Raw genomic sequence first — 27,252 nt, forward strand, 5'->3', positions numbered from 1 at the left:
CTAGACGAATTGTGGTGCGGTGATTAGAGTTGCGAAAACCGGACAAGCTTGCTGGAACAGGGCAGCCCGGGGTAGAGGAAGAAGCGATGAGGAGGTAGGTCACTGCATGAGGTAAAGTCGACGCAATAACAAGAGGCTTCTTTAGCGTGTTTGTAGATGGCGCGGCAAGCTATTCAAATTTTGTTAAGGCTTGATGAAGCTAAAAAACTATGACAAGTTTTATAACTTAATAACCCTCAGTAATACAACTTGACATTTATGTGCTTAAATATGAGAAACAATACTTCGAATCATTGCATTGTTCTTAAGCTGCTTCAAAAAATTTATTTAAATAAATCTTAACAACGACAACATTTTGCTTTATAAAATTTTGTACACAGCAAGCATATTTTGTTTTATTTTTGCCTAAATTTATGACTGCGTTTTTTTTTTCACTTTAAAGTTGAGTTTTGATGATGATGACAAAATGTGGCAAATCATAACAAAGTTACCGGTTGCCGTCGAAATAACAGTCTTTGCGCTGCAAGCGAAATCTGCGGATCAGCTCGTGACAGCATGGACGCTGTTTCCTGCGTTAACATTTCGTTTGGCAGGACAGTTCGCACGTTTGCTGCGTGACACTTGATTGGTGTAGCAAATGGAGAAGCGAGGGACCATGTTCACCACACTGTTTGCGGCTGCTTGTTGGCTGAGTGTCTCAGCTGCAGCAAAAAATGCGAAGACAGTTGCGGAGACGACGACGCCTTCTCCGCTGACAGTGCATGAACAAGTTGTAACCTCAGCTGTAAATGCCACCCGAAGGAATAGTACGACCGCCACCTTCTTCAACATTGCAGGCATGGAACAGGCGAATGGCGTCGTTCTGCGAGCTTTCTACGTGATCGTGGGCGTCATGATGATCATCCTCGTTTATTTCGTCGTTCGAATAGTGAGGTATGTATGTGACATGCAGAGTCCGGTGTTTACTGCTGGTGTCGCAGGTAACACGTCACCTGTCTTTAGCTCTGAGAGCACCCAGTTATTATGCGCCCAAGAACTAAACACTAGGTAAAACTTTTTAGCATATGTGCTAAGTCGCTGGAGTGAACACAGGGCTCGTCGCCTCTTCTTTAATACTGGGTGCTGCGCTAGCGAACGTAATCCATGCCGTTAAACAAAGGTGGTGCTTTGGTCGCCCAACTCCTAGTCATTTATGTATGTCTATTAGAATGACCCGCTGAATGCACCGCGTATCACACTGATTTGTTTGTTTATTGTAAGCTGTCTTTATCTTCTGAAAAGTTTTTTTAGACAACACACTACGCTGTTGAATCAGAAAGCGTGCGGATAGCTAAATCACTGTGTGTTAAATGGTTGAAGCTATTCCGAACCCTCCACTACGGCGTCATTCATAACCCGACTCTACTTCGGACATTAAACCCCATAAGCCAAACATATTCTCCTTGTGACCACTCGCTGTTAATGTTTGCAGGATGTGGAATCACATTTGCCTCGTGACGGATGTTGCAGGAGTGGAATCGCTGCTCCATTTGCTCCATTTTCTCCTTTCTGCTCCAAGCTGCTTTTCCTGCCCCATACTGCTCCAAAATATCACCAAACTGGCTGTCTCGATGTTCTGCCATCAAATTTATCAGTACACGGATTATTGCTATTAATGATATTTCTTAAAAAAAAAGTTATTCGACGCATTTTATTAAGTGACAGTGAGAAGCACATTGGTGCAGTGGCATGCTGCGAGCTCCGTGTACACGCTCTAGGCGCCGCTTTAGTCGAAACAAAGGCAGCCCGAAGGTGGCAGTTATAATGCACCCCGCTCTGAGCTTAATGCTTATAAAAGTTTCATAAACAAGAAAAGCATAGAGCATAACATATTTGTAGAAAAAAATTTAAAACAATACACAAGCGATTAGAGAGAAATAATTAAGAAAAAATGTTTCGTGCATTTGACATTTTTTCCAAGCCTTTTGAATTGCCGGTGGTGAGAGAAGTGAGCGAAGCAGTCATTGCGGGTGTCTCGAGCTATTGGGACAGTTGTCCTAGTGCAGAACAACTTGAGCCGTTCTAAGGGTGCAGCTGGGAAAACAAGCAGGCACTTCACCACCACGCCCCTTTGTTAGTGCAAAGCATGTCAAGCCTAGGTCACACAAAAGCATACTTGAACAGTAAGAGCGTGACACAACAAAGGTGCCATTCACTCCACATATTCTCAAGAGTGTTGGAGAGCCACGCAGGGCCTATTGCCAACATGTTTAAATTAACAAAACACCTATGTCGCTTAGGTGAAAACATGAGGACTCACTGGCAGAAGGCTATAAAGCAGAAGAATCGGGAAGAAAGGGCTACCTTTGAGTGCTGACTATCTTTCCTGAAGTTACAACTGACCAGTGCCTGGAAATTTTCAGCATAGGCATAGGATCAGAAAGCATATGCACAAGGAGAGCGGAGATGGGCTGGTCATTGATGTGAACTCCGAATTAGTGGTGGTGCTTGAGCACATCAAAGTGATAGGCTCCACGTTTCACTCGATCATGTCGAAATAGACTTACTTTAGCGATGAAGTATAAAAGCAAGCATTCAGTTTGCTGCTAGTCCTTTCCAAATTGTTCCTCAGGTCAGTCGTGTTACTTTAAGGGTCAGCAAACCATTGCATGCTGAATAGAAAGGAGTAAAATCGGGTATTTTTTTATCAGAAACAAAACTTGCACTTATTAAAAGCGTTTGACCTTAGAAACGTGCTGCAAACTCATTTTATTGCTCCAAAATGGCTTTACTACTGTTCCCTGAGCTTCTCCAAAATGCCCAAGCCTGCTTCCCCACGAATGTTGATACACGCTGTTCATAATTTAGTTGTTGTCATGATCAGTGCAGTTACATGCTGTGCGAGACATAACGTAGGGATCATACCTAGGTCTGGCAGTGGCGCTTCTGTTAATGTCGTATCACATAAGCCAGGCCGGCGCACCGGGGTCCACACCCAAACTTTCTGTCCAGGATGGTATGTGACGTGTTGATGACAGAGATTGTAGCGGCATGCATCCGTGCTCTACTGTTGCTGAATGTGAATGCAGGCAATTTGACGTGCTTCCTCAGCGTGCTGAGCAAACTGCTCGGCGTCTGGCGTGAGCGTATAATCATCATCATTTGATCATGTGTTAGCATTCTTCATACTGATTTTCAAGTCTGCAATTCTGATTTGCCCTTTATGTAGTATCTGTTGCATGATAAAGCATATGGCTGATGGGAGCCTTGATTCACTAGCTAACGCTGTCATCATCATCCACAGAACATGAGGGTCATGCGTACAAAGATGCATTTTTTTCATACCAAACTAATGACACCAGTGGTCTCTTATTGGAACCTTTAGGCCAATCCCATCCAATTACCATTGTCAGTGAAATTTGATTCTGTAGATTTTTCTGCCTTTGTCGACATTTTTCCGTCAGCAGAAGAAATACTTATTGCCAAAGAAATTGGGTTTAAGATCTCCCCGCCAGTCAGTTCAAACTGATGACATTCTGCTCAAAACGAGTTTGAAGTGAATGGCAATGTAGTTACGTCTCTGAGATTATGCAAGAATCAGTGACATTGCTGGCATTTCTGTTCTCCATGCGAGTGGTCTCTTTGGGATTAGAACTTACATAGCCACCAGCTCACCACAGTGACCGTGTAATTTGTTGGTTCATTATAAACCAACCACCTAAAACCACATTTCAAAGAAGCTTAAATGCAGTAAGGGGCACAAGTTGAGATTTCTGTGTGCACGGAAGAGCAACTGGCACTGGAAATTAATGTGGGACCTTGTGCTATGATGTGCCTCAGAGCCCACATTGTTGGCTTTGCTGATGGAACTCAGGTGGAACTCTTTCTTCCTGGGCATGCCTGCAGAAATAGAAATGGGAAAACTATTAAGTAGACACTAGTCAGGCTCTTAATGAAATATGCAGATGTTGTTTTGAATCTACACACTAAATCAGACACCAGTGCTTCAAAAATTGATACGTGAAAATGGTAGTATTTATCTTTAACATGTATAGCAAGTTAAGTTGATTGTTATGCTATGCTGCTGAGAGAAAATAGAAAAAAGAAATTCCCCGAGACAACCCGCTGGCTTGGCCGCGCTGAAGTGTCATACACAGGTGGCATTTGGTGATGAGGTTTGCTTTATACTATGTTTGTGTTGGGTACTCACCTGAACCAGTGAGAATTTGTTGAAAGTTCGCATTATATTTATTTCTATTTTATTTTACAATTTTGTGAGCCGTCCTGTAGCAGCCAAAATAGGAGACTACAGAGTACACATTGTATATGCAGACAGGCGCATGCAGGATATATATTGAACTGCGATGGTGAATAAACAGATACAACGCATTGCACCAGCAGCAAGGCATGGGCAAATTTCTACAAACTCTTGTGCATATTACAAAAAATGCTTAAGCAGATCAAAAGTATCCAGACACAATATATTACATCGGTAGCAAGGCATGCGCAGAGTTATAGAAGCTCTTGTGTATTTGTCAGAGAAAACTGGGTGTTGTCTTGATGCACATAGCAGAAACGAAGCTAACACTCACTGCAGTCACAGACAGCAGAGCAATGCGAAGAGCAAGTTGCCCGTGGGTTGTGCGATGTCAGTACTCATTAAAAAGCCCCAGGTGGTCGAAATTTCTGGAGCCCTCCACTACCACGCTTCTCATAGCCTAAGTCGCTTTGTTAAACCTCATAAACCAAAGCAAATGTTGAATTGGCCTTCCGAGGGGACAGTCCATTCCATTTGAATATGGTTCTCGGAAAAAAAATAATGTCGATATATGTGCATTTTATCTGCATTGGGGAATTATAACTGTTCTGTTGTGCTTTCCTTATATGGGCTGCATGGTATTGACCTGTATGTAGGCATTGAAAGCTAATCTTGTATTGTTGTTAATGATATTAAACAGCACCTTTAGTCGTTGCACCTTACAACATTGCTCAGGCTGAAGAAAGCCCAATCTAATGAGAACAAGAACAGACTAATGTGAGATGCTAAGTGGGCTCCCCAACGTTCAGACCTGAGAGGTGGTGCTGCTGCCACCACTGTTGAGAAACAGTCATTTTTGGTCCAGCATCATAGCATACTGTGCTGCTTTTAATGAACTCTCACCAGTTAAGGTGGATGTCTAACCTAAACGCAGTGTAAAACAAAAAAAAGTTAGGCATGTTTAAGCATAGTTAATTGAATGGTGTTGCAAAAGCGGTACAACATTCTGGCTGAACAATATGCTTTAACAAGCTTTCGTTTACGGTCTGCCTCCCGCTTCACAGCCCGTCTTCTGGTGTTTCAGCAGCTTGTACCATCTTCGTTTTGTCATGTTCTCTCTTCATTTCGTGTCGCTTGGTCACACCTTCAGTATCGCTCCACTTCAATGTCACCGCTTCAGTGTCCTAGTTGTGATGGCAATGGCTGGCCGAGCTTCAATCACACAAGTGTTCAATGCTTTCACACTAAATATTGCTGTCTATTTCCACCGCTGTATGAAGTTTGAGACTGAACAAGCAATTGCTTCAGCTGAGACAATGTTTGTCCTCATTCTTTTTTTTTTTCTGTTCTCTTTGGGGGAATAAACATCCAGTATTCCTTAATAACCCAAGAAAGAAAGCATCCTTCCAAAACTTGAAACACAATGGCAGATTCATTACCTGAACAATAAATATCCAATGCAGTCAGCAACAAACGGAAATTGGATTTAGTGCTTGCATCGGTTTTCATTCAACCAGACAGGGCAAACAAGTGCGATGCCTTATAGTGAAACAAATTAAGATCATTTTTCTTCCTTTCATTGAAGCATATCTGCATGGAAGTGCTTATTTACTAGAGATACATTATCTTCAGCAGTGATTCATTTATGAAGTGCTATAGAAGATTCTGGGACCATGCAGTTGGCTGACATGCCTTACTTGCCTGCCACAGTGGCTTTGGTGATCACTTATTCAGCCCAATGTAATGAGTTCGAATCCTGGCCATGGTGGCCACATGTTTGTGGAGACAAAGTGCAAAAGCATCATTGCAGTATGTAATGTTAGTCCTATTATTAAAGAACCCCGCATAGTTGAGGTCTAGAACCCTTCATTGTGACATATATCATAGCAAGGTATTCAACCTTGCTTACGTTACCACGCCAAAGTTTCTGCTCCTCTTTGTGTATGTTAGAATTGGCCTGGAAACAGGTGTTCTAAAATATTGTCTTTATCAATATTTGATGCATTGCATAGTTTTGATAGTGCATCTTTCTTTTTTTTTTTTTTTTTTGCTGTGGTTCACTTATTGTGCACTTGTCTCATTTTTTGTGTTATCCTCAGAGCAGAGATTGAAATTCACTTATCTTATTTATTTATTTTTTTAGTTTTTAGATTTAATTCCTAATCATGAGGCATAGCTTGATTCTCTGCCTTAAGGGTGTGGCATCAGTTTATTCCTTTGGATCCGCTCCATAGTTTATATCTCAAAGGCGCACTATGATTTTGCATGCTTAACCAAGCTCAAATCGCTGTGTGTTGGAGCATGTATCGCATCTTGAAATGTAGTTCGATTTTTTGGCATTGGCCTAGTTTGCTTTTTCTCGGCATACGGTGACACATGACAGATTTTAAACAGGATTGTAGTGGCAGTTGAATAAGATACACAGGGCCCAGTGCGACAGTCAGTTGCTCCGGGTCAGAATTTTTTTTCATGATATCAATAGCGAAGAATGAGAAGACAACTTTGAAAGCTCTGGCTTAGTTTAGACAGTGGCACAGACGCATAATGACTTGGACCGTTAACAACTAGCCAAATGTGAACAAATTTTCATTTTCTATTTGCTCTGCAAAAGGTGCGCATGATTGCTAAATGTTCCTAATATTTTATCTCTATCTGGTAGGGCTTCTGCGATCTTTCGTAAAAATATCCTGCTAACTGTGCAGAAGCAGAACTGAGATAGGAATCGAGTGTGTACCTGAGTGATGGTGTGAGCGTGGCGCTCCTGAAAGCTGTTAGACATTTTAACCAAAGCTGTCAGAACTGTAGGTAGGCCACTCGCCGCGGCTTCCGCTGCTGCTTCAAGCACGGCCGAGGTGCACGCTTGGTTTTTTGCTCTTGTCCGGCCCACACACCTAATTTTATGGCAAAAGGATGTGCAAGCGATTCGCACGGCATGGTCTTGTAACCATCATTAACGCTCACAGGGACGAAATCTTGTCCATACACACAGAGTGATTTCTGCTAATAACCATCCCAAGCCTTGCTGAGATGATAAGACTTTTAGTAAGTCACCTGCATTTTTACTGCAGATGGATAGCAACAAGTGTCTCCTAACCAATATTAATGCAATGACAGCAAATGCCCCTTTCTCCAGAAAATCCAAGGCCAGCACGACTGGCATTGTCTAAAAATAGCGGACATCGCTCCGGCAGGTGTTCGCTGGCAGATAACATAGCTAAGTCAGTCGGTTATATGATGTAATGATACTGCTTGCTGTCACAAAGTTGGGGGGCAGGTGCTGACTCGAGTTTCTTGTTTGTGGTTGGAAGATGGGATAGGAATCATCCTTCCTGGGCCTTTTGGGGACACAGTCAGGCACGCTACTCCTAGGCCATACAGGCACATTTTTGCGGCTTGGTTAAAGTAGAGCTTAATATCAATGTTGGGTGGCCACTTACTGCCAGCAGCTGGATGACATGGTAGATTAAGGCGGTATCTTAAGAAGAATATGTGAGGTATTGGGGCACAAGTTAAGGAATTGGTAATTAAGCGTGCAGAATCTCTATATACACAACAATGAACAGCAAGGTGAGCCATGGACGAGAGCGATTTATGATGTCGCATCACACCCTTGTAATACTGAGCTTAAATGCCCCAAAATATTTTCTCATTTGGTTATCTTGTTAACTACTGGATGACTAGATGTGCAGATTTTTTGTGCTGACAGTTACATGGAACTTGCGATAACTTGATGCAGATGCAATGTAGGGAAAAACCAGTGATTATTAAGCTAGGAAAAAACAGTGTACTCAAGTTTCTTCAAAGATATTAATTGCTGGTTTTCATAGCTGACAATTCTTTATTCGCTGACGAAGTATAAGCTTTCCATTCCTGTGAAGCACTGGGTCATAATGAAAAAAAAAAATTGAATTGATTGTAATGATTATTTTAGCAAATGCAGCACTTGTCGTGTCTTGTGTAGCTTGCTAGCTGACATTAACGTGAAAAACTAATAAACTACATCAAAGTGTGTTGCTGGGTGAGTTGGTGACTGATCATCATCATCATCATCAGCCTGACTATACCCATTGCAGGGCGAAGGCCTCTCCCATATTTCTCCACTTAACCCGGTTCTGTGCTAGCTGCATCCACTTGACCCCCGCGAACTTCTTAACCTCATCCGCCCACCTAACTTTCTGCCGCCCCCTGCTACGCTTTCTTTCTCTTGGAATCCAGTTTGTTACCCTAATCGACCATCGGTTATCCTCTCTTCGCACTACATGTCCTGCCCATGCCCATTTCTTCTTCTTAATTTCCACTAGAATGTCGATAACTTGAGTTATTTCTCTGACCCACTCTGCCCGCTTCCTATCTCTTAATGTTACCCCTAGCATTTTCCGTTCCATAGCCCTCTGGGTTGTCCTCAACTTATGTAGAACTCTCTTGGTTAGCCTCCACGTTTCAGCCCCGTAGGTGAGTACAGGTAAGATGCAACTGTTGTATACTTTCCTCTTGAGCGATACCGGTAAGCTGCTAGTCATAATCTGCGAGTGCTTGCCAAAGGCACTCTATCCCAATCTTATTCTTCTTGTTATTTCCTTTTCATGGTCCGGATCTGCGGTTACTACCTGTCCTAAGTAGACATAATCGCCTACTACTTCCAGTACTTCGCTACCTAATGTAAACTGCTGTTCCTTCCCGAGGCTGTTGAACATTGCCTTAGTCTTCTGCATATTGATTTTCAAGCCTACCTTTCTACTTTTCCTGTCTAGGTCATCAATAATTATTTGCAGTTCATCCCCCGAGTTGCTTAGCAAGGCAATGTCATCAGCAAATCGCAGATTACTGAGGTATTCTCCATCTACCCTTATTCCTAACTGCTCCCATTCCAAGTCTCTGAATACTTCCTCTAAGCAAGCTGTGAATAGTACTGGGGGGATTGTGTCTGCTTGCCTGACACCTTTCTTTATGGGAATTTTGTTACTTTCTTTATGCAGAACTATGGTTGCTGTGCAGCCACTATATATATCTTCCAGCACTTTCACGTACGGCTCGTCTACCCCCTGATTTCGCAATGCCTGCATCACCGCCGATGTTTCAACTGAGTCAAATGCTTTTTCGTAATCAATGAATGCTATGTATAAGGGCTGGTTATATTCCGAGCATTTTTCTATCACCTGATTGATGGTATGGATATGATCGATAGTAGAGTACCGTTTCCGAAAACCTGCTTGATCCTTTTCTTGATTGCAGTCTAAGGTTTGTCCGGATTCTATTAGCGATTACCTTAGTAAATACCTTATACGTAACAGACAGTAAGCTGATTGGTCTGTAATTTTTAAGGTCTTTAGAGTCCTCTTTCTTATGAATGAGGATAATGTTTGCATTCGTCCATGGTTCCGGCGCCATCGATGACACCAGGCCCTGCGTATACAGGGTGGCCAGTTTTTCTAGCACGATTTCCCCCCCCCCCCCCCCCCCCCCGTCTTTTAGCAAATCTGTAGTTATCTGATCCTCTCCAGCTGATTTCCCCCTTTTCATAGTTTCTAACACTTTCTTGACCTCGTCCTTCATCACTGGTGGAACGTCTGACTGTTTTTCCCCGCCGCCAATCTCGTTATGGTCCTTACTACTTTGGCTGCTGTAGAGATCTGTATAGAATTCCTCGGCTACTTTGACTATCTTGTCCATATTCGTGATGACGTTGCCCGCCTTGTCCCTTATCGCATACATCTGGTTTTTGCTTATGCCCAATTTCTTCTTTATCGCTTTAAGGCTTCCCCCGTTCTTTACAGAATGCTCAATTTTCTCTATGTTATACTTCCTTATATCAGCCACTTTGCGCTTATTGATTAGCTTTGATATCTCGGCCAATTCGATCTGGTCTGTTGGATTGGAAGCTTTCATACTCTGGCGTTTCTTAATCAAATCTTTCGTCTCCTTAGACAGCTTACCGGTATCCTCTCTAACTATCCTACCGCCTACTTCTACAGCACACTCAGTAATGATATCTCTGAAGTTATTGTTCATTGCTTCTAGGGTAATGTCGTCATCCTCGGTTAGAGCTGAGTATCTATTCTGTAGCGAGATCCTGAATTTTTCTGCCCTCCCCCTCACCGCTAATTCATTGATGGGTTTCTTTCTTACTAATCTGTTCCGTTCCTTCTTCAGATTTAGGCTAATTCGGGACCTCACCATCTTGTGGTCACTGGATCGCACTTTCCCGATTACCTCTACATCTTGCACAATGGCGGGGGAACACATTATGAAGTCAATTTCATTTTTAGTCTCCCCGTTAGGACTTTTCCATGTCCATTTCCGGTTCTTCCGTTTGCTGAAGAAGGTATTCATGATTCTTAAGTTATTGCGCTCTGCAAACTCAACTAGTAACTCCCCCCTGCTATTCCTAGAGCCAATGCCATAGTCACCTACTGCCTCTTGGCATTGAAGTCGGCCATTAGTACAGTATACTGCGTCTTTACTTTTCGCATTGCCGATTCTACATACTCGTAGAAGCTTTTAACAGCCTGGTCATCATAACTACATGTAGGTGCATAGGCTTGTACAACCTTCAGTTTATACTGCTTATTAAGCCTAATTACGATGCCTGCCACCCTCTCATTAATACTATAGAATTCATCTATATTACCCGCTATATACTTATTGTCAAGGAAACCTACTCCTAGTTGTCGCCTCTCTGGTAAGCCTCGATAACACAGTACATACCCATCCTTCAGTACAGTATATGCCTCATTCGGCCTCCTAACCTCACTAAGCCCTATGACATCCCATTTCATACCTTCTAGTTCCTCTAACAGCACTGCTAAACTAGCTTCACTAGCTAGGGTTCTAACGTTAAACGTTGCCAGGGTCAGTTTCCAATGGCGGCCTGTCCAGCGGAGCCAGAAGTTCTTAGCACCCCCTGCTGCGTCACAGGTCTGACCGCCACCGTGGTCAGTTGTTCCGGAGCCGCTGCTGACTGAGGGCCAGGGTTTTATGGAGCTTATCATGAGAGGTTGTGGCCAATTACTGCACCAGTGTGGCCAACTCCTGTTCTGGTGAGGAGGTGTTCACCGGCATCAGGTCGCACCCCAAACCTGTTTATGCAATTCCATCGACACATGGATTTTTTTTTTTTTTTAATCCGGTGGAGAATTGCGCGGCACCGGGATTTGAACCCCGGTCCTCTTGCATGCGAGGCGGATGTTCTACCGCTACGCCACAGCTGCACTGGTGACTGATCATGGCAGAAGAAAATAGTGCAGGAGACTGGACAAAGAAGTAGACAACACGAGCTTGCCTATTTTTAATAATGAGCATGGCATTTTTTTCGTGTTGACGCTGTGACCCTTCTTCTTCTTTTTCCTTCCCGCACATCTGTCGCTCAGTGTATTCATACGCTCACGCTTTGAATACATTCAGTTGTTAGTCGGCGCTTGTGTTGTTTACTTCCTTGTCCCGTCTCCTGTGCTATTTTCTTCTACCATAATATTAATAAACTAATTAGTTAAATTCTTTATCACAGGGTAATTTGTTGCTGTAAGATAGCACAGTTAGTCTGATAAAGCACCCAGTAGAACCTGATGAAAAACTCTTTTTGACCAGGTGCTCCCTTCCAGCCTGCCATGCATGTGCTTTAGGTATTCATTTGTTAGAGGAGCAGAACTTATACATCCTTTTTCGGGTGCTCACAGTTGTGATCATATGAAAAATGCTCGTCGCAGAAAGCATGCCAAACTGTCCAGGGAGACCATCTTGCTTTCTTTTTTCTACATTTGCATTTAATGGGCATGTATGCTCATCTCACGTGGGTTAGGTTACGTTTATCTGCTATGCCTAATGAACAACTTAGGAAGTCAGGTTAAATCCTTCCCGCTCTGCTCGCTCCGTCTCATGCACAACCATGATAGACAGTGTTCAGCATATTTGCCAACCATCTTGATTTGCCCAATTTTAGGCTGAACTTTCTGGTGTACACCCATTACCCATATCTGCGGAAGAGTTGCCTCTGCCCATGCAAGACTGTGTTGGCACCATGAAATCTACAGATGCATTTTAATTGCCAGCATCACCATGAATGGCTCCACTAGCGATCAAAACTGAATCAATTCAAATCAAAATTAAGTTTGGCTGGCTGGCTGCATTTCGTGTTTGCTGTTTACATCTGCTTGTGTGTATCTTTAGAGCTAGCTAGGCTGCCTGCGTGCGGTGCACAATGTTAAGTTAGAATTCTCGTCTGCTCGAAAACGTTGAAGTCGCAGCACTATCAAAGCCTAAACGGAGATATTTGCAGAAGTTTTTGTGATCTTATACTTCTGAATTTTCATGGTTTGTGACATCGAGAAAAGGCAGATGTTTTACATTTTGCAGAACGTATGGATGCGATGTCGGCGTGTCTCACAGTGAGTGAACTAGAATAGAAACAGACAGGGGTCTCCGCGTGTCCCCCCAAAATGTCACCTATTTTGGCCTGATTTCAAGAAAGTGCAAAAGCAGCACTGCTAGGAATCTATAAATGAAACAAACTAGAGCTGAATTCCACTCAGTAATGTGGAACACAACCCTCCAACATCTGATGCTGGTGAAGCTCCATTAGTCTGGAACTTGCTTTGAGCAAAACTGCTCCGGCATATTTTTGAAGGTAGCAAAGTCTGCTACTGCGCAGCCCCTGTAAAAAGACTCATTGGACATTGCCTAAAAGTTCACCCCGCCTCCCCCCACTGCCGCAAATAAAAAATCTCTTGATTTTATATCTCGCAAGGTTGGCAGGTATGGTGTTCAGCAACAGCACCAAGTTGTAATAAAGCAAAAGATGCTTGTGATACTAAATGTGGAGCGTAAAACACTTGTGGCCGGGGCAGCCTCACATTTTAATATGGCTACCTACATCGTGGCTCCGAAACTCTTGACTCCTTGAACTACCATTCTACTGCTGAGCGCTTAACAAGCTCACAGATGTGAGTGCATTAAAAAGCCTGGCCAGCCTGGCAGATTATCGATGTGTCGACAGTTTTGTAGACTAGCGAATCTACAATTTAAAATGATTGACCTGTTGGTATATACCAGTTCAGCATTTCGCAATAATTTGGAAATGACGGGTTGCATATTTATGCAGCTTAAATGTGAGGCAGAAGAAATTTCTGAGAGGCAAGAGTAAGCAATGTGATCCATTCTTTTTATCTGTCACCTGCTTTTCAAATTGCCAGCCCTCTCCAGAAAGAATACAGAAGTAGTGATCTGCTGATAATGTGGTTCTACATCTTCCATCTGGTGTATTTTGCACTGACATTTCAAGTTGTCGCTTCAAAACTTGGTGCTGACAGCTGACAACAGCTGTATCAGAATTTTTATGTTAGCAAAATTTAATATTGCAGCATTTCACGACTTCGTCATTACTTGTCCTGCTGAAAAACACATTTATTGCTAAGATATTTCGATTTGAAGTTTAAGAAGTTTTTTCTGCCCCTCTGATTCAGACTGCGTTTCCCTATGACATGGCAGGGGAAAATGACGCAAACTATGATGTAAATGCAGACTCCATGATTGCTGGAACGTGGCAAGCAATGTGCTCTAGCAGTAGCCGAAATTAAAGCTATCACTTGCAGAGAATAATCCTGCTCCCAAGCTCAATAACGAATCTCTTGCGGTACTGGTGTGTACTTCAGTGCCCTTGATCCGACAAAACCTGCAAAGCTTTTGGGGAGCTGAGGTGGCTCGACTAGCAAGCAAAACTCCAGATGTGGCCACTGACATTGCTAAGACACTGCCACGAGTGACATATGAATACTGCTACATATGGGTGTTTTTAATTAGTAGTGAGAATTGAGCCATGAATTGTAACAGAAAAGAAAAAAAAAACAGAACATAGAATCTGTTTCGTGCAGTTAATTCCGTTTTCTTTTTTTTTTTTTTTGCTTTTGTATTTCTTAATGTAAACAAGCCGAGCTGCCCTTCATTCAGAAAATTCAGAGAAGCACTTCAGCCTCCTTGCATGCGGCAATGCAAAAACACTTCTCTTCTCTTGCTGATCTGGTTGTACGCCTGTGCCTGCATATCTATTGCGTTGTGCTGTACACGGAGTTCTACCAACGCGTGGCGTGTCCAGACATGTCTGGGCATGCAGTGGTGCCGTCTGCATTTAGTTATTATGATACTGTTATCACAGCGGTGATGACGCTGTTATTAAACTGTTATGTTCAGACACTGTAGCCATAACTAACTACGAATAGTAACTGTGACCATGTCTAGTCAAATCATGATTATTATGATTAATTATTGGGGATTGAGTTTCATTATTATCAATTTCTTGATGATTGACATATGCAAAAATATTTTCTGGTCACAGTAAGCATGAGGCAAGAAAGGCTTTTGCCTTAAATATGTCAGCATTACTGCTTCGCATGGCACGTATGAAGAAGTGTTAAGCCTTGTGCCACAGACTGATGTGCCAGCTAGCTGTATGTGTAGCAAGAATTGCATACACGCTGAGACGATCGCAGAACAGTGAACATTGAGAGATTCGAATATTGTTACAGACGAGGAAGAAGGAACGGATGATGAAGGAGCGGGCAGTGGCGAGGGCGGGAGCACCTGCTCTAGTGCCACCGACGTTCATTGAACTTATCTCTTCGTTATCTGTCATGGCAATTCTTCAGTGACTTGTTCGTGGGTTAGTGGTGACCTGTGGCTGAAAAACTTCCTAGGCCAGGCTTCATCCAGTCATCATCATGGCGGCAAGCCATTACCTTTTTTTCTTTTGTGTCTTCACTCATCTAGTCACGCCTGTTGTCATGTGCTACATGTGATCCACTATAAAATTCTTCCTTGTCCACGATCGGGACGATCTCTTGCTGGCCGCGGGTAGTGCTATGGATGAGAAAGAAGAAGCGGACAGTGGCATGGGCAGGAGTGCTCGTGCTAGGTCCACTGGCATTGAACTCCTCTCATCTCTATCCATCATGGTCTTTCTTCAGCGGCTTGCCGCCCGTAACAATATTCTTAGATACCTCTGCAAAACGTGATGCTTATTAAAAATACGGAACATCAGTGATACCGCCTGACAGCCAGACAAAGGCATGTTTAAGGTTTGCGGTTTATGGGATTTAACTTCCCAAAGTGCCTCATGCAATGAGAAATGCTGCAGTGGAGGGCTCTGGAAATTTCAACCGCCTGGAGTGCTTTGCAGCGCACTGACATTGCACATCACATAGGTGCCTTGTTTTTCGCCTTCATTGAAAAGCAGTCACCGCAGCTGAGATTCGATCTCGCATCCTTGGAGCACAGCAGTCAAGTACCTTAACCACTGCACCACCATAGGGCAAAAGGGGGGGGGGGGGGCACATTTAAAGGGCAGTCATTTAGTGGCTGTGGCAGTTTCAATGCTTGAGAAAACTGTGTGTGAAAAAGTACAGTTAAGCTACACAGGTAATAATAATGTGGATCTTTCCAACATCCGACGTTGTGTTTATTTACTTGGATAAAGCACAGAAAGAGTTAGGTCCAAATGGTGTTTGGTACTGTATATTTTTTTATTATTAAGCACCCATGGTATTTAACACCTTATAACCAGGTTTCCCTCCTTGTGGGCAGCAGTGGTTTTGCTCCCCATCTCTCAGGCCAACCGCACACCATTTCAGTCGACCGCCCACCGCCGACAGTTTTATTTGACTATGATGTGGCCAGTCAAGCTGTTCTTATGCCTACTCATATTTTTCTCTCTTGCAGCAATGTGCTTCCTCAGCTCAGAATGCTTTGATGCAAACGATCTTCAGTAATTTTTCAGGGCCATTTGATAAGGTGAACTTTTGGATAATTTGAACATTTTTCTTGAAGGCTGAAGTAACAAAATTTTATTTGTAGGCAGCGTGGCTGCAGCTTCGTTCCTTTACTTACTTTCATTATTGTTTGTGTTTATAAAAAGCTGCATTTTCCTTTTGTTTCAATATTACTAGTGCAGCAGCTTCTTGTCTATTGCATTATGTTTTCAAAATGTTTTGTTCTTCACCATGGTACTGTGCCACTGAATGCCCCACATTCAGACAAGGCCAACGTAAACCTCTAGTTGTAGTGGGGTATTTATGTGTAGAAAAAGGCAGCAAACGATCTAGAGTCGTGCCATGTGCTGCAAGGGGGGCCCGAAAAGAAAATCTGCGCAGCTATCTTTGCTGTCATTTTTCTCCCTCAAGACATCCATTTGTACAGCCACTCCCCTACCCCTGGTCCACAAATGTCCATATCAGAATTTTTTTGAGAACCTTGCTTAAGCTTTCTTTTCTGGGGCATGTACTACTTCTTCCGAGGAGAACTTGGACTTCCTGTGATGCTGTGCACTTCTAATCTGAGGCACATCAAAAATGAAATGATGGGAGCATGCAAAACACAAAGCCAAAACATACCTAAATGAAACTGGCTGCCTCTTGTGCTGTGAAGCACAGGTTTTCTATGCCTTCCAACAATCAGGCTGTCTTTTTATTGTCTTCTTTACAGGATAAAAGTGTGCATGCAGTTTTAAAATGGAACTTACGTCACGATTCAGACATATAATTGTAAGCTCAGGGCAAAAGTGCTTTCCTGGAAAGTCTTAAAGGGCCCATGAAAGGATAATTACTGAAACTAGAAAATGTACACAAGCAATAGGCATCCCACCAGTCCTCTCTGCAATGGAAAAATTTTTAAGCTAGCTTTATTAGAACCGAATATATCAGTGATCGAAAATGATGCTTCTCATCTCCTCCCCCTCCCCCCCTTCCCCTTTTTCAACTCAGAGTATGTCAGCATGCAAGAAAAAGTGAAGAAAACAAACGCTGGCAGGTAACATGATCGGGCACTTATTAGTCATTATGTTGAGTGATGTCATGAGACCACATGACATCACACAACACAGGAGCTAGTGTGAGGTGGGAATCAAACCATCCGAGACTCTTGGATTCAAATTCAGGCACACTACTCCGGTGCCATACATTAACATTCATATAGCTTGGTTAAAGCTGGGGGCTTTATAGCTGTTTCTGGTGGTCTTTCACATAATGTAGGTGACAGCTTACAGCTGTATGCTAATGAGTATGTGGGAGATATGGATGCACAAGTCAAGAGATTAGTAATTAAGTGAGTAGCAAAGTCCATGTGCACACTCGAGGATCTGCGTGGGGAACCACAGATGGGAGCCAATAACCCCTTAAGGGCTTTAATACAAAAAAAATTCTGTTCCAATATTGCCAATTTTTTTTATGACGCAAAATGCTTCGATAGCATATGTAAAATAGGAAAGTAATTGCGAAAAAATATACAGCAGCTATTAACATTTTATTTACCATTACTTGTTGCCTACAGTAATACACTATATGTGGCTCCGTTTAGTACTGATATAAAAATAAATAAATAAGTGTCAGTAAAAGGGCAGAAAAAAGTTATGCCTTGAATAGTCCTGTACACTTGTCCATTCCTTCATAGTTCACATCAAACTAGCTTAGATTGCTGCCTGTGTGATAGCACTCAAAGCATGGCACCATTGTGGGAGCTGGCCAACGTCTCCTCGCTGCACTCCTCCGCTTCAGACTCACTGTCGGTATAAACGTCACCTCTATCTTCTTCACTTGAAGAATAAAACAAAGTCTACATCCTTATCACTTGCACTGTCATCATCTGATGGATAATGTTCTCCCGCACTGGAATGTCGCACGGATGATGCCATGTTTGTTATAAAGTACGGGAAAATGTACGAAACACAGGACACACCTTGCTCAGTACATGCACAAAATGCACAAAACACAGAACACATGCTGCCATCTATGTTTTAAATAGGAAAGCACCATTTGACGAGTTGGGCTCGTCAAAAGCTGCTTAGATTGTCGCCAAACACCCATGACGAGCTCAGCTCGTCATAAGCAAAAAGGCGGCGATCGCTCATGACGAGCTCTACTCGTCATGAGGCCCTTAAAGGGTTAATACTGTTGTGTTCTCACCCGCTCTATTAGCTCAGTCTCTGCAGAACCTGGCATCGCATTTTTATGGAGGTGAAATAGAAAAATGATAAGCTATTGTGTGATGCCAGTGCACATTAAAGAAACCTTGATGGTCTGAATTAATCTTGTACCTTTCTCTATAGTGCCTCTGGTAGCCTAAATGCTGCTCTAGGATGTTGAATCCACCGCGGCATACTGCGTATGGTATTTAGTGTATAAACGGGAGGATGGAATCTTCCACTCATTGAGTGCGTGCATCCTGATTCATGGCAGTTCTTTTAAAGACTGAGCTTTATTATCCCTATGTCTAAAAAAACTGTCCTTCAACATCGACTTCTTGCAGCCTCACAGCCTCAAAGAATCACTTGCCCCCTTCACCATTTGAATCCTTATAGCCTGAAGATTCACGAGCATGCAGGAACCAGCAGGTGCTGGTTTGCAGGTGACATGGTGGGGCTGTGATTTATTGGAAGTGCATTGGTGTGCCGGCTCTCGGTCATTAAGTCCTCAAATGTGTATTGAGAGGTTTCTCGCTGTGTTAAATCAGTTGTGATTGTTTGTGAGAGCTATGTCCGCTAATAAAAGGCCATCAAGCTAATTGAAAATTTCTAGTAAATGATTCACAAACAACTATGGAATAATAAGCAATTTTTTTACATAGGTCCTGAATCTTTTGCATGCTCATTTAGAATCCTGAACTGTTTTAACACTCTCTCATATATACCACTTGAATCTCATTGATCTTCTGTGAACTTTTATTGTGTTGATCAGTGTGAAGTGTTATGTGATCATGGAGATCATTTGTTTCAAGTAGAAGAAAATCAAAACAATTCTGCTTGTCGGACCTGAGCCCGTTCAGTTTTGTGACCGATGCTTTTCATGGTGGCTGTGAGACTGTTCCATGGCACCGTCCTTGACAAATAATTATCACGGACAGGACTGTCAATGCCGAAACCTAAAATATTTGTTTGAAACCTATTTGACCATGCCATAAGACTTTTTTTCATTGTGTCATACTTATATATCTGGAACAGCATTTTTTTTTAAGTGCGTAGACAGCAATTCAAATGCATTGGAGCATTTTTCCCGATTCTGGCTTGGTCTCGAGCACATTAGCTACTAGGGTGCAGCATGTCTCACTTACTTTTTACAGCTGGCTAAGCATTTGTTGTTGCTTATGTCTTGTCCTTTGCAGGCAGCTGACATTTCATAACTTTTACCAGAACTAGTTGTGAGAACTGTGCAGAACCACATTATTGACTTCCCATAAGATGTTGTTGTGACTTGGTTTGTGGCACCGTATAATTGAACTTTCTCTTGCAGGTCAAGGTACAGGCGGAGTAAAACACGGAGGTATGGCATCATAGCCAGCCACAGTGCCGAGTTGGAAATGCAGCCGTTGGACCGTGCAGATGACGAAGAGGAAGAGACAACCCTTTTCGAAGCTGGCAAGCGCTGAGCCTTGGTGGCGGGGAGCAGCCCACGCATTGTGTGTGCCTCCTGTGTCTTACCTTTTTTGACACTAGCTGGCAGGTGTTTGCAATAGGAGTTGCGTACACTTGCCTGGTTCTGCATCTAGTCTTCATGTGCCTGCATTCTGTGAGGTGCAAGTGTTCCGGGCTTTTGATATTGCGGTTCTGTCATTGAAAAGAAGTGGAGTAGTCTTCTGTGCTGACCCTGCTTTTTGTGTAATATTGCTTTTCTGTTTGAACTGAGTTCAAGCCAGTTCTGCCAAGTAGTGAAGTACTAGGTAATAACAGGCCTTTTAGTTGACCATATTTTACTAAGTGTTAACGGCCTGTCAAGTTTAGCTCGTGGCATTGTTTTGGACATAATGGAAAGAAACAAGCAATTGGGGTATGTTTTGCAGCTAACAGTGTCAGTCATTTTTCCATTTGCTTTTGTCATATTGTTCAAAACCACTTGAAGCTAAAAATATATCTGTATCATGATGGGCACTGTGTGAATACCTTGTATAATCAGGACTGACAGCCGAGAATACAGAGAAAAAGAGGTTCAAGGATCTGGAGCACTGTATTTTCTTGGGTGCTTGGGTGTCTATAGTTGCCCGACTGGGACACAGCCATTGGTTTCACTTATTTTCCCACTTTGTTTCATTCTGCCTTTGTTTGGTTTTGTTTGATCTACCATGCAGTAGGGCTCCTAGCACCCCAGGTGCATATCGGCTCCCAAGTAGCAATGACAATAGCTCCCCCAGCCTCAAAAGATGAGGTGCTGGTAGTACAAAACGAGTCACAATGCATTCTCCAGAAGCAGGAAATGAGTGGTTTGTTTGCCATGAGATGTTCTACTATTCAGAGATCTTTGCACTATTGGCTTAAGTATGTGACAGTTCTTCTCTCATAACTGAACAAGTGACTTGCGTATGTTTACTTCTTTTAAATGGCAATTCTTGAGGCTTGTGCATTCCTTTTCATGCTTATGAAAGTAGCATCTTGGCCAGTGTCGAGAGCTGCTGTACTTCTAGAATCCATGTTTAGATGTTAATTTATGCCTTCTGTTTCACTTATTCTTTTTTGCTTGATGATATTTCTTTTTACGTTATTGCACCTTACAATTTGAAACCTTATCACAGAATTTTTGTATTTTTATGTGTTGCTGTGAAGCCCAAGTGAGTGTTACTCCAGATGCGAAATGTATAGGACTTCAACTAAAAAACTATTTTGCCAACTGCCTATGTTTACTTGAGCCACATTTTTTAAATGCGAGTTATACTTCCTGCCTATTATAGCCAAGCCTGTTTTGGCTTCCTCTTCACTCTGTTGAACACTATCAGATTGCATAAACAAACTATTTAGCAGTCAATAAATAAAACAAATAATGATGGTATGTTACTGCACAACTTAGAAGAAAAAGCTCACATAGTGTCATATTGTTGCCTTTCACAGTATTGAGGGCTTATGGTGATGAATTTTCTGGTGCAAAGAATGTAATAAGTGTTCAATTTGGCAGCAGTGCAGTATTCTGAAGCTACACTGGGCAGCAAACATATCTGTAACCCTGTGAACATGTAAGAGCTTTAGTGGCATGGTCAGTGATGGGATGGCTTTTGGTCTATCATGTAAACAGTCAAGCAGTGTTGGTAGCATTGTCCAGTGTCTATTGCTTGCATTGCTCAGAGGATCTGACACATTTAAAATAACGCCACCATTACTATCTCTCATGTTGAGAGCCTTGCAATTAAGCAACTTTCCAATTTGCAGCGGTATGCAAGTTTTTCTTTAGAGCATGCACCAAGCTTTTGCGGATTTAAGTAGGGGCATTTCCGAAAATGCTGAATTCGTCCGACCTCAAAATTAGGTTTTGAGTCATCTAAGTTTTAGAAATCTTGTCATGCAATAGCGGGCTGCATGGTATGCAGCCACTTTATGGTATCGGAATTATGCCAAGCCAGCAAATACAGCCTTTAGAAGTATGACAGGAACAGCACATCTTAGATAAAGAATTAAAAGTGAATTAATGGTGATGAGCTCTAATTACTTTGTATCGTTACGATTTGTGCCTTTTCGCTACCATTGAAGAGCTGTGTACTTCTGCCAAGAGACGAAAAGTGAGTCCTAGCATCCAAGGCTCTGAAAGGCTGTTGCATTACAGTAGACATAGAAGCCTTTACCTGCATGATTGCTGCAGCTGAATATAAGTAGCTGATGTCAGCAACTTGGCTGCAACATTTGGTGAGGTAAAAATGAGTATTCCATAGGTTTTCTGATTAGTTAACCTGAAGCTGATACCTACAGAGTGCTATGTGACATGTTTTAAGGTTATGTGTGTTTAAACATGTTTTTCTGTGCTCTCTTCTAGCAGAGTAAACTTAATGTGGCCAAGTTCAGTCACATCTGAGACCTTGCTGAAAGGGTATTCTCTCCTGATGTTTATTTTACCTCACTATTGCACAATGTTGTCTTCATTTTCTGATGGTAGAAGCGGCTGAAACACTAAGCAAGAAGACTGGAATGTGCTTTGTGTTAACTTTGTGGCAGTGACTGTGCTGTTTCCCATGCGCACAAAATAAAGGCATTGTTTTAACAAGCTTCTCGTTTAAATGCTGTTGACATGCACAGGTAGTGTTGATGGGGCAAGCAGAAATACAGCATCATAGACGTGCTCGACTGTTTTTACATGTAGGAAAGGAGCATGTAGATGTAACAGAGGAGCACCTGTAAAGGAAAAAAAGATTCTCTCAAGAAATTCACACATAAACCTATGCAAGCGCAGTGATAGAATTTTTGCCCGAAATGAGCCAAAATGCAAGAAATTTTAGTCTGTAGTCTTGTGAAGCCTAATATGAGCGAGCAATCATTGTTTATGTTCTCATGCTTTATGTCCTCAGAGATATAAAGGCCTACTGTCAATGCAGTCTCATTTGTAAATAACTTGAATCTGTAATTTACCCGAGCCTATATACGAGGTGTGACACAAAAGAAATGAGATTCTTGTAAAAAGAGTGGAATTGTAATGATTGAGCAGAATCCCAGTGGTAAGACTATTAATCAACGCCACTACATTGAAGTACTGCAAAGACTTTGTGAGGAAATTAGGGAAAAAAAAGTCAGTTGTGGATTGATGGATAGCTGTTGCACCAGGACAATGCATACGCTCACACGGCCTTATCTGTCGAGCATTTCTGACCAGAAAAAACATTACTGTGATGGAGCATCCTCCTTATTCACCCGATTTGGCTCCATGCGACTTTTTGTTTTATTTCCTAAAGTTAAATCTTGCTTGAAGGGAACCCATTTTACCTCAATTGAAGAGGTTCAGGCAAAAATGGAGAATGCCCTGAAGGGCCTTCCAAAATTTTATTTCAGAACTGTTACCAGCAGTGGCAGCACCTAATGTAGAAGTGTGTGAATGCTGAAGGTGACTGCTTTGAATGTGATAATGTCACAGAGAACTGATTTTGTAAGTACAATAATTTATTGGACCAGTCTCGTTTTGCTTTTTTTTTTTTTTACGTATACTTGTCCATTTTCACGCAAGTGCTGAAGTTTAAGTTAATGCTGAAGGTGTAGCGGTTAACATTTGGGCTCTACAGTTGCAGCTATGTGAAATTAGTTTACTCGCATTACAGTCGCCTTCAGAGCAGTGCGCTGTCTTGGGCAGCATCTGCAGCTCGTTGCACTGAGGCATCCTCTCCACATATCCTCCCTCTCTTTCTGTAGTCCGTTCGTAGGTCAGCACACTCATTTGTCAATGCACTGGGTTCGCCTCGCTCGCACACGTGAGTGGTAGGCAGAAGGGACAGCGAAGTTTGCCTTGTGTGTTTTGCAACGACGCGCAGGATTTTCATGTTGTTGGCAGTTAATGGCGAGGCAGCATGCTTGTATACCTTTGGAAGACCTAAGCAAACGATTCCACTTGAGCGGGAGCAGCAGCCTATTGTTACAGTTTGCCTTACGAACGTTGGGCGCAGGCCCCTCGCTGGATAAATCGGTCGGCACTATGACTAAATGTTGCAGGATCTCTGCCGAAAGTGTAGATGTCACTTGCCGCTTCCCCTACATGGCTCGAGCCCGTATACACACAGTTGCAATCCCTGCTACTGGAACGACTGTCTGCTTATCGGCACTAATAATCAGCTTTACTATAGGGCGCCAAGTACTAATAATGGACGCTGTTTTCTGTGAGCTCAACAGAACGCTGCAGCAGTCATGAGTATATGTATCCGATCCGAAGCTGGCAGCCTCTTCCATTGTCTGCCCGAAGAAACTCTTCTAGATTGGCCCTACTCGGTCCGCAAGTCGCGCTGCTCAAGTCCAAAAACGACGCGAAAACCAAGCGCGCTTTTCGATGGCGCTCGAAGTTTGATGTTTTTATTTTTGTATGCAGCGGCAGTGCTTCAATCCTTATTTCCATCGCCGACAATTCGCCCTCAGTTCCGCCGCCGCGGTGGTGCAGTGGTTAGGGCGCTCGACTACTGTGCCCAAGGATACGGGATCGAATCCCATCCGCGGCGGCCGCTTTTCGATGGAGGCGAAAAGTAAGGCGCCCGTGTGCTGTGCGGGCGCCTTACTTTTCGCCTCCATCGAAAAGCGGCCGCCGCGGATGGGATTCCCGTGTGCTGTGCGATATCAATGCACGTCAGGCTATCCTTTCACAAAGTGTCATCAGGAATTCAGTTGTGAAAAAAGAAAAGTGGTTTGCTGCGATTCAGCGAATTAGTTGAAATATGGATCGATACGTGGGGCAACATTCAAAGGTGTGCCGGGGGTGTGTGGGGGAGAGGAGTAGGGGTAGGTTAGCACCAAAGAACAACTTGTCGCCTGCAGCTGCGCCCGCGCACGCACAGCCACTCACACTGCGCGAAGCCAGACGCCCTTCAGCGGCATACCTCAGCGACATACCGCGTCTAAAGTGTCTTCGCTGCCGCCCCACGACCCGCCAGCTGCGTGGTTTCCTGTAGAGTTGTCTCCTGGCCATGGGGCGACGACAAACACCTCCTCTAACCCGCTTATCTAACGACTGTGCTCGACTCGACGATGGATTTAATTCTATCCCCGGACGACGGCTGGGAACAGTCGGTGCCTCCCCTAGGCAGAAAAACCTGCTAGATCCCTCCTTGATATATCGGTCGGTTTCCAGCCCGGCATCCTTGCCCCCACCACACTTCCCTGCGAGCTGCTTAAAACTAAGGTCGAGGCTGGCAATATTGGCAGCCTCGCTATCCTGTGTCGTCACTGCTCTTTGCTTTGCTGACTCCACGTCACAGCTGTTTGATGACGGCTGTGTGTTTACCTATGTACCAAGGAGGTTGTCAGAAAAGCAAAGAGCAGTGAGACACAAGATAGCTCACCGTTCCTGACTCGAAGCGGCGGCAGCGCTGCCACCACCGCTTGTGTCCGGCCGTGCCTAAAGACCCGTGCCCTGTGAATGTTCTGCGCCTCTACTCGCTTGACTCGATGACCTTTCATACTGTCTTCATTGTTGCATGTTACAAATACTTAATCTGGCGTTGATTCCGCTGTCGGCGTTCTATATAACTTCCTTGCTATGTACATGTTTTCGTCACAGAGATGCCAATGTCAACGAGTTTTGAAAAACGGACTATTTTCCTGGCTTGTATTTAAAATCAAATTAAAATATCATCGCGGCAACAAGGTTCAGATTGCTTGGGGAGCATCTCTGTATATACAGCAAACCAATCGTATTCCTTCCGACGCTTCGAAAATTGATGTCTATACTTAAGACAGGTGATTAACCAGTATGAGACGATAAGAACAAAGGAGCCAAAGGTGGAAGTTCACTTCCGCATCCAGACTGCACAGTTACCAACGCGCATTGATGTCATAGCAACAGAAAATATTAAGCACGAAACGGCCTTTTGGAGCTGGGAGACGGTGGACGCCTCCAGGCTCATTTTTTTTTTTTTAACGCTTTCAGTTGCGTTCCTGATTTTAACAATCACTGCATTTTTCAGAGAAAAAAAAAAAAGGTAAGAACCGCATAATGCACTAGGTGAACACCCTTGGGTACATTCACTCTCAATTCCCCCTTTAAAACACCTGGCCTTGGTAAAGGTGCCTTCCTTCTCATTATTATTATTTTCTAGTCAGTGCGTAGTGATCAGACTTGCCATTCCACTGAGCAACAGACATTCCGTGCCTTTCGGCGTTTTGAAAGTGTGAGGCGGATGTGTGACTGGGCCGAGGAGCTAGAAAGGCACAAGAGATAAATGAACAAGACAAGACTGCCGGAGAGAGACACACACACACACACACACACACACACACACACACACACACACACACACACACACACACACACACACACACACACACACACACACACACACACACACACACACACACACACACACACACACACACACACACACACACACACACACACACACACACACACACACACACACACACACACACACACACACACACACACGCACACACGCACGCACGCACGCACGCACGCACGCACGCACGCACGCACGCACGCACACACACACACACACACACACACACACACACACACACACACACACACACACTCGGCGGCCGCTTTTCGATGGAGGCGAAAGGCAAGGCGCCCGTGTGCTGTGCGATGTCAGTGCACGTTAAAGAACTCCAGGTGGCCGAAATTTCCGGAGCCCTTCACTACGGCGTCTCTCATAGCCTGAGTCGCTTTGGGACGTTAAACCCCGCAAACCAAGCCAACCCCGCCCCCCCCCCCCCCCCTGCGGCGCATGCTCCTGCGCAGGGGTTTCTGATGGGTATCGGGTTAATGCTCGTGTTTCCAGAGTACACGGGTACACGCACGTGCACAAGCCGCCCGGTCCAAAGTTAAAATAGCGTGGAATCTGGCATAAACTAAGGCATGTGTTTTCAAGCACTCCTCCAACATAATAATTCGTTCTACGAGAAGACCATCAGCGGCACCAAAGCGCACCTTTTTGCGTCTTTACACAATAATTCATCCCCCCTCTCTCCCCCCCCCCCGCCTCTTCCTCCCTCTCACTGCTCAGCTGCACCAAACCCGGTGCGAACCGCACCCTCCGCATCCCCCTGGTGACGCCACTGACTCCTCTCGCGGTTCAGTTATTGTCTATTCCCGATCTTAAGCACGTTCTTTACGCCGACGACGTCATACTGTGGTACTCGTGCGGATCTTCTGGCAATGCTCATGACACCATTCAGCAGGGATTGGATAATATTTCTCCCTTTCTTTACCACGCAGGCCTTTAATTCTCCCGTGTTGGAGAAGTCATAAGTTCTAGAACTCCAGAACCCACTCCGCAATCAACGAGATCACAACTCCCTGACCTTCATTACCTTGGGTGGCTCCCCGATCCCCAAAGTTTCTCAATGTCGCGTACTTGGCATGCCTCTGCATGCAGTAAATAATATCCGGGCTCTCTATATGGATCTTTCTACCTCTCAGTCTGTCACCCACTTCGCCGAGTCGTGAGATGGTTCACCGACCTGAGGGAAGCTTACGCCTGTCGACTGGGTCATACGCTGGCTTGTTAACAAATTTCTTTACTTCACACCACATATTTTATTCACCCAGACTCAGCTGGACACGTCACAGCTATCACGGCCT

The 27,252-nt window shown here is 43.7% G+C and overlaps 1 protein-coding gene across 1 annotated transcript; it reads left to right on the plus strand.

Moving 5' to 3' along the window:
* Positions 1 to 501: 501 nt before the first annotated feature.
* On the plus strand, positions 502 to 22,227 carry LOC146197628 (uncharacterized). The gene is made up of 2 exons (XM_084599537.1): positions 502 to 933; positions 19,501 to 22,227. Exons 1-2 carry the CDS (start codon positions 638 to 640, stop codon positions 19,634 to 19,636), a joined length of 432 nt encoding a protein of 143 aa, XP_084455663.1. The 5' UTR covers positions 502 to 637; the 3' UTR covers positions 19,637 to 22,227.
* The last annotated feature ends 5,025 nt before the right edge of the window (positions 22,228 to 27,252 follow it).

Source organism: Amblyomma maculatum, chromosome 3 (genome assembly GCF_055883805.1).
Source record: "Amblyomma maculatum isolate TAMU_Amacu chromosome 3, ASM5588380v1, whole genome shotgun sequence".
In the NCBI taxonomy this organism is placed as follows: domain Eukaryota; kingdom Metazoa; phylum Arthropoda; class Arachnida; order Ixodida; family Ixodidae; genus Amblyomma; species Amblyomma maculatum.